Consider the following 8,405-nt stretch of genomic DNA (forward strand, 5'->3'; position numbering starts at 1 on the left):
TGCCTATTTCTGATAATTCTGCTGTTTGAATGTCACTGTAAGAAAAAAAAAGGAGGTGGAACTGCCTTAAAATAGCCATATATTCTTATCTGACATTCCTGATATATGCTAAATATATAAATATATAATTCTTAAAATCCTGCAATTTCCCAGTGGAAATAAAATAATTTAACTAGAGTAGCAATAAAGTTCTTCAAAAATATTTAAATATTTATAGTATTCATTATCTTCTCATGCAATTTATGCTGGTATTTTCCTTTCCATTTAGAACATTTATGAACTATGTGTATTTTATAAAAGACAAGTTATATTTTTAGAAGCAACTTTTTTTTTTTTTTTTTTTTTTTACTAAGAAGGTAGATCTTTTACAATTATCTTTTGAGAAAGGAAATAAAGTGTTACTGAAAATGTTATCTCACAACTGTGAATGTTTTTAAGATACAGGAAGAAGGTTGTTTGGAATTCTGAAGGTGGGATTAAAGTGAGCACAGCAGAATTCAGAGTGCCCTTTGAAGCCCAGGTTTTTTTATTTTCAGGATATAGCCAAGGAAACATATAAAGGTTTCAAAAAATAATTTTCCTTAAAATGAGAAACCAAAATCTTTTGCACCCTCCTGTAAACAAAAACTCTGCTCTAGTCTGCAGTTAATTCACCAATACTCTTCAGACCTATTCTCTCAGCCTGGGCTTTTAAAAGGGCAGATGAAAAACTAAGATAATAAAGCAGCATACCAATAACCTTAATAGAAAATCTTATTTATATAGTTCAGGAAGAACTTTCCTGCACTCTACCTAACTTGAACTTCTAAACAGTTTCTATGAGAGTCACAAGAATGGTTCACTTTGACTATTATGGGCAAATGGCTCATGTACTATTTCATAGTTCTTAAGTACAAGATTTCACAAACCTTTTAGAGAAGGCTCTTTAAAAAACAAATTACCCTATATGTGTTACCATGCACATCATGAGTAATAGATATTGTCAATTCTTATGACATTTGCCACAGAGAGAGAATGGCATTTTTCATGACATTTCATAATAAGATACACTGTACAGTGTGTCCGTAAAATCATGGTGCACTTTCGACCAGTCACAGGAAAGCAATAAAAGACGATAGAAATGTGAAATCTGCACCAAAAAAAAGGAAAACCATCCCAGTTTCTGTAGGATGATGTGGCAGCATGTGTGCATGTGCAGATGATGATGTAACACTGTGTATACAGCGGAGCAGCCCACAGCCATGCCAGTCGAGATGTGGACGGTACAGAGGAAAGTTCAGTGTGTTCTGTGGCTCGCTAACCCTGGTCAAGGCACATATGGGAGTTGATGCTTTCAGCTCCTCCCCCCTTCTCTCCCTCTCTAAAAATGAATAAATAAAAAAAAAAAAGAAGGTTGTGGCTCGCTAAATTCAAATCCATGACCAAAGTGCAACGTGAATATTGACGCATTTATAATGAAGCGCTACCACATAGGCATAACATTACTCGGTGGGATAAGCAGTTGAAGGAAACCAGCAGTTTGGTGGAGAAACCCTATTCTGGTAGGCTATCAGTCAGTGACAAGTCTGTAGAGACTATACGGGATAGCTACCTAAGGAGCCCTAAAAAATCTGTGCGTGAGCCCACATCGAACTGCACTGAATAAGTATGAAACTGGGAGAGTTTTCCTTTTATTTGGTGCAGATTTCACATTTCTACAGTCTTTTGGTGCTTTTCTGTGACCGGCCAAAAGTGCGCCATGACTTTATGGACACACTGTATCTGCAGGAACAGTGGTATGTATGAAGGTACTTTTGTATTAATTAATATTTTATTAAATTCTTTGTTGACAAATTAGTTATTTAGTGCTATATAACAAACCATCTGAAAACTAAGACACTTAAAACAATAGTCACTAATTTTGCTCTCTGGTCTACAATTTGGTCAGGCTGTAATATAACATACTGTCTCTGCTTCAGAAGGCTCTGGGCTCACCTGAGGATTAGAGAATTTATGCTTTTTAAATTAAATGTATTGGCAACATTATATAAATTTCAAGTGTAAAATTTTATAATACATCATCACTATATTGCATTGTGTGCTCAACACGCAAAATCTAACCCTCTTCCATTATCATATATTTGACCTCCTTCATCCTCTTCATCATACCTTTGTCCCCTGTCCCACCGTACTGTTGTGTTTGAGTTTGTTTTGTTTGTTTATTGTTGCTCTGCTTTATGTCCCACAAATGAGTACAATCATAAGTTTCTTGTCCTTTTTCATCTCACTTACTTTATATAGCAGAATACTCTCAAGATCCATGCATATTGTCATAAATAGCAGTATGTTATTCTTTCATATGATTTAGTAATCCATTGTGTATGTACCACATCTTTATTCAGTCATCCATCAAAGAATACCTCCATTGTTTCGATATCTTGACTACCATGATTAGTGCTGCAATGAGCATAGGGGAACATACATCTTTAAAAACAAATGTTTTCCAATTTGTCAGGTAGATACCCAGAGGAGGGATTCTGAGTCATATGATAGCTCCATTCTTAATATTTTGAGGAACCTGCATACTGTTTCCAAAAGTGGCTGTACCAACTTACATTCCTACCAGCAGTGTGAGGGTTCTGTTTTATCCATGGCCCATCTAAATCTTATTACTTGTTGATAATAGCCATTGTTACAGATATCAGGTGGTATCTCATTGTAGTTTTGATTTGCATTTCCCTTAATAGTTAATGAAGTTGACTATCTTTTCATTTATCTGTTGACCATTTGTATGTCTTCTTGGAAGAAGTATGCTCAGGTTCTCTGCTTATTTTTTAAATTGGATTATTGGGGGTTTTTTGCTTCTGTTGTTGAGTTGTATGCGGGATTTTTGTTGTTTTGTTTATTTGTTTTTGTATTTTTCTGAAGTGAGAAGCAGGAAGGCAGAGACAGACTCCTGCATGTGCTTGACCAGGATCCACCCAGCATGACCACTTGGGGGTGATGTTCTGCCCATCTGGGCCACTGCTACATTGCAACTGGAGCCATTCTAGCACCTAAGGCAGAGGCCATGGAGCCGTCCTCAGCGCCCAGGCCAACTTTGCTCCAATGGAGCCTTGGCTGTGGGAAGGGAAGAGAGAGATAGAGAGAAAGGAGATGGGAAAGGGTGGAGAAACAGATGGGCACTTCTCTTGTGTGTCCTGGCCAGGAATCGAACCTGGGACTTCCACGCGCTGGACCAACACTTTACCACTAAGCCAAATGGCCAGGGCCGCATTTTAAAATATATTTTGGATATTAACCATTTATTAAGGTGTTGTTTGCAAATATCTTTTTCAATTTCTTTTCTTTCTTTTGTTTTGTTTTGTTTGGGGTTTTTTTTTTTGTTTATTTTTCTGTGCAGAAGCTTTTTAGTTTGATATAATACCATTTATTTATTTTTGCTTTTACTTCTTTTGCCCTTGAGGTCAAATTCATAAAATTCTAAGAGTAAGGTACATAAGTTTGGTACCTATATTTTCTTTTATGTATCTTATTTCGGGTCTTATATTTAGGTCTTTGACCCATTTTGAGGTATGGTATAAAATAATAGTCTAATTTGATTCTTTTGTATGTGGCTTTCCAATTTTCCCAACACCATTTATTGAAGAGGCTTTCTTTTCTCCTTTGTATGTTTTTGGCTCCTTTGTCAAAAATAGTTGCTCATATATCTGTAGGTTTATCTCTGGGCTCTCAATTCTGTCTCATTCATCTGTGTGTCTATTTTTCTGCCAATACTGTCCTGTTTTGACTATTATAGCTCTGTAATATAACTTGAAGTTGGGGGGGAGAATAACTCCAACTTTGTTCTTTTTTCTAAAGGTTGTTTTGGCTACTTGGGGGTCTTTTGTTGGTTCCATACATATTTGATGATTATTTGGGGGGGTTCTATTTCTCTGAAAAATGCCACTGGGATTTTCATGAAGATTGTATTAAATCAGTTCATTTCTTTAGGTAATATGACCATTTTAACTATGTTGATTCTTCTAATCCATGAACATGGAATTTCTTTCCATTTCTTTGTATTTTCTTCAGTTTCTTTCAAAATATCTTCTGCTTTTCAATGCATAGGTCCTTCACTTTCTTTGTAGTTTATTTCTAGTTATTCTATACCATTTCTTGCAATTGCAAATGATTTTTCCCCTGATATTTAATTGTAAGTGTATAGGAATGCATCAGAGTTTTGTACATTGATTTTATATCCTGCAAATTTGGCTCTCTCTCTTTTTTTATTTCTAATAGATTTTTGGTGGACTTTTTAGGGTCTCTTGTAAACTGCTATGTATTTTATCATGTCATCTATGTAGAATGACCATTTACTTCTTCCTTCCCTATTTAGTTGCCTTTTATTTCTTTCTCTTTTCTGATTAGTCTGGCTAGAACTTCCAGTACTATGTTAAATAATAGTGATGAGAGTAAGCATCCTTGTTTTATTCCTGATATAAGAGGAAAAGCTTTTAGTTTTTTTGCCATTGAGTCTGCTATTAGCTGAGGATTTGTCATTATTGCATTCATTATGTTGAGGTACTTTCCTTCCATACCCATTTTATTGAGTATTTTAATGATAAATGAATGTTGTATCTTATCAAATGCTTCTTTGGCATCTATTGAGATAATTATATGTTTTTTATCCATTATTTTGTTAATGTCCTGAATCACACTGATTGATTTGCCTATGTTGAACCATACTTGCATCCCTGGCGTGAACCCCATTTGATTGTGATATATTATCTTTTTAATGTATTGTTATATTAAACTTGCTAGCATTTTGTTTAAGATTTTTATATCTGTATTCATCAGAGATATTGGCCTGTAGTTTTATTTTTGTATGTATGTTGTCCTTGACAGGTTTTGATATCAGGGTAATGTTGGCCTCATAAAATGAATTAAGAATTATTGCTTCTTTTATGATTTTTAAAAGAGTTTGGAAAGGATAGGTATTAACATTCTTTGAATGTTTGGTAGAATTTACTAGTGAGTCATCTGGTTGTTTTTTAAGAGGTTTTTGATGACTATTTTTCTTATTGTTTTTCAGTCCATATAGATTTTCCAATTCTTCATAATTCAGTCTGGAAGGTTATATATATCTAAGAATTTGTTCATTTCTAGGTTATCAAATTTGGTGTTGTATAGCCTTTCATGGTATTCTTGTATAATCCTTTGTATTTCTGTGGTGTTCTCATTTCTGATTTTGAGTGTTTTCTCATTTTTTCTTGGCCTCAACTAAGATTTGTCAATTTTATTTATCTTTTCAAAGAGCCAGCTCTTTGTTCCAATAATTTTTTGTATCTTACTTTTTTCTATTTCATTTGATTATGCTCTAATTTTTATTATTCTCTGCATCTACTGATTTTGGGCTTTATTTGGGCTTCATTTGTTCTTCTCTTTTTACTTTTTAAGGTAAAATATTAGGTTGTTTATTTCAGTTTCTTCTTGTTTCTAGGGGTTGGTATGTAATGCTAAAAAAATTCTGTTTTAGTACCATTTTTTTCTTGACCCCCAAAGTTTTGTTACATTGTAATGTCATCCTACTTTGTTTCTGTGTATCTCTTGATCTCTTATTTCTTCTTTGACACTGTAGTTGTCTGTTATCATGTTGTTTAATCTCCACATGCTTATGGTTTTTCCAGTTTTCCTTTTGCAGTTAATTTCCAGTTTTAAACAGCTGTGGCCAGAGAACATGCTTGGTATGATTTCAGTCTTCTTAAATTTGTTGAAACAGTTTTGAACACCAACATATGGTTTATCCTTGAAAATGTCCCATGTGCACTAAAGAAGAATGTATATTCTGATATGTTGGAATAAGAGCCTGTATAAATATCAATTATGTCCCTTTGGTCTAATGTGTCATTTAAGGTTGAGATTTCCTTATTGATTTTCTGTCTGGATGTATCCATTGGTTGTCAATGTGGTTTTTAGGTCCCCTACATTACTTTTATCTTTGTCAGTTTCTTCTTTTAGTTCTGTGAGTAGTTACTGTATATATATTGAGAAATGTTCAGTTTCTTGATGTAGTGTCTCCTTTATCATTATAAAATGTCCATCCTTGTTCTTATTACCTTTGTTATGTTGAAATCCATTTTGTCTGATATAAGTATGGCTACATCTCCTTTTCTCTTGATGCCATTTTCTTGGAGTATTATCTTTCACACCTTCACTTTGTCTGTGTTTATCTTAATAACTGAGTTGGATCCCCTCAAGGCAACATATAGTTGGGTCATGTATTTTAATCCATCTTGCTACTTTTATTTAAGGTGATTATTGGTACATAAGGGCTACCTATATTATGCTTTGTTTTCTGTTTGCTCTGTATCTCCACTGTTTCTTTTCCCTTGTGTTTCTATCTGTTGTTTTAGTTTAGTGGTATTCTGATTTTTACTGTTTCCTCTTTTTTACGTTATGTGTCTCAGTTGTATTGTCATTACAATTATTAGGTTAATGCCAAAATAATTGTTTTTTATTGCCTCTTATTTCCATTTACCTGTGCAAATTCAGACCTTTCCCCCATCCCCTTTTTGTTTTTTTGTCACAAATGATCTTTTTTATGGTGTATATTTATTTCCAAATTACAGTAGCTATTGTCTTTTTAAAATGTTTCTACCTTTTACCCCTCTAACCTTTATGTTATATCTAAGTGTTTAATACCCTATTCTGAACAACAGTTGCACTATCTGTTAGTATTAATACTCATAGTTCTCTATCTATCTTTTTTGTTTAAATTAAAAGAACTCCTTTCAACATTTCTTTTTTTAAAATCTTATTTTTCTTAATTTTAATGCAGTGACATTGATAAATCAGGGTACATATGTTTGGAGAAAACATCTCCAGATTATTTTGACATTTGATTATGCTGCATACCCCTCACCCAAAGTCAAATTTTCTTCTGTCACCTTCTATCTGGTTTTCAACATTTCTTATAATGCAGATCTTTATGTTGGTAAATTTCCTCAGCTTCTGTTTGTCTGGAAGAAACTAGTTCTTCTTCACATTTAAAAAATAACTGCTAGATATGTTATTTTTGACTGATCCTTTTCTTCATATATATATATATATATATATATATATATATATAGAGAGAGAGAGAGAGAGAGAGAGAGAGAGAATGTGCTTTCACTCTCTCATAGCTTATAGGGTTTCTCCTGAAAAATCTGATCTTAAGCTAATGGCTACCTTGAGAATTCTTTTTTTGTTAGTAACTTTTGACAGCTTTAGTATAATGTGCCTTGGATATGGTCTTTTTGCACTTAATTAGGTGTTCTGTTTTCTTACTGGTTTCAGGGGTCCAGCTCTTTCCATTGGTTTAAAAATTTCTCATCAAGTATTGGTTTGAATGAGCTCTCTGTTCCTCTTTTCCACTCTTCCCCTTCTATACCCATTATTCTTATATTGCTCTTTTTAATGGAGTCAGTTAGTTCTCACAGAGTTATTTTCTTTTGTTTCTTTTTTAAGGTCTCCATCCTGCTTTCATCTGAGTCATTTCGGGATGTCTTGCTTCAATATCAATAACTCTTTCCTGCTGAGAAGAGCGGAGTGCGGCAGGTGGAACACGGTGGGACAGTGCCGCGATGTTCCGTATTGAGGGCCTGGTGCCAAAGCTGGACCCGGAGGAAATGACACGGAAGATGCACGAGGATGTGATCTCCTCCATACGGAACTTACACATCTATGTGGCCCTGCTGCGAGTCACTCCTTTTATCCTAAGGAAATTGGACAGCATATAAAGATTGGACATCATATGTGAACGCATGATATGAACAACTTGGTTCCAGTTTCTCCTCTGCAAATGAATAGGTGCAGAAGGATGTAGGATCTCTTTGATTGAATGGACATAAAACTTCTACTTGTTCAGAACAAGTTTGGTTGTGGTAACTGACCTTCATAGCTAAAATAGAAAACTATTTGGGAAGTATGAAAGACATTTTGGGGTCATAGTATGCCTGTGATTTCAGCCTCCATGAATGTTGATGTAATTGTAAATAATGTCAAATTCAATTTTCTAGCAATTCTATAAGGGACTATGTCTGCAGTGGCCCTGTCTTGTCAGTCATTTTTGTTGACCTTTTTACTTCTGTCTGGAGTATATTTGTCGAAGAGCTCCTTATGATTAGTAGTTATATTTTATGGAAGCCAGCACACAACCACAAGAACATTTAAGCACAAGACCATTAGTCTGTATTTTTAATAAATGAACCAATTAAGAAAAAAGAAAAACTCTTTCCTCCACTGGTCTGCTCCATTTCTTAAGCTCTCTAAAACATCCTTCATCTGATTTATGGAGTTTTTCAGACCCAGAATTTTTTGTTTAGTTCTTTTTTATAGTTGCAATGTCTTTGATGAAGTATTCCTTTTGTTTGTTGATTTTATTCCTGAGCTTATTGAACTGCCTT

The 8,405-nt window shown here is 34.3% G+C and overlaps 1 protein-coding gene across 1 annotated transcript; it reads left to right on the plus strand.

The window, feature by feature from the left end:
- The first annotated feature begins 7,553 nt into the window (after positions 1 to 7,553).
- On the plus strand, positions 7,554 to 7,930 carry LOC136384119 (mitochondrial import receptor subunit TOM5 homolog). The gene has a single exon (XM_066354208.1). The coding sequence runs from the start codon at positions 7,584 to 7,586 to the stop codon at positions 7,737 to 7,739; it is 156 nt and encodes a 51-aa protein (XP_066210305.1). The 5' UTR covers positions 7,554 to 7,583; the 3' UTR covers positions 7,740 to 7,930.
- Positions 7,931 to 8,405: the final 475 nt, after the last annotated feature.

This window comes from Saccopteryx leptura, chromosome 12 (assembly GCF_036850995.1).
Source record: "Saccopteryx leptura isolate mSacLep1 chromosome 12, mSacLep1_pri_phased_curated, whole genome shotgun sequence".
Classification (NCBI taxonomy): domain Eukaryota; kingdom Metazoa; phylum Chordata; class Mammalia; order Chiroptera; family Emballonuridae; genus Saccopteryx; species Saccopteryx leptura.

Bases quoted from the DNA above. Each gene is read 5' to 3' on its own strand.
- LOC136384119 (XM_066354208.1), top strand. From the start codon at position 7,584: ATGTTCCGTATTGAGGGCCTGGTGCCAAAGCTGGACCCGGAGGAAATG.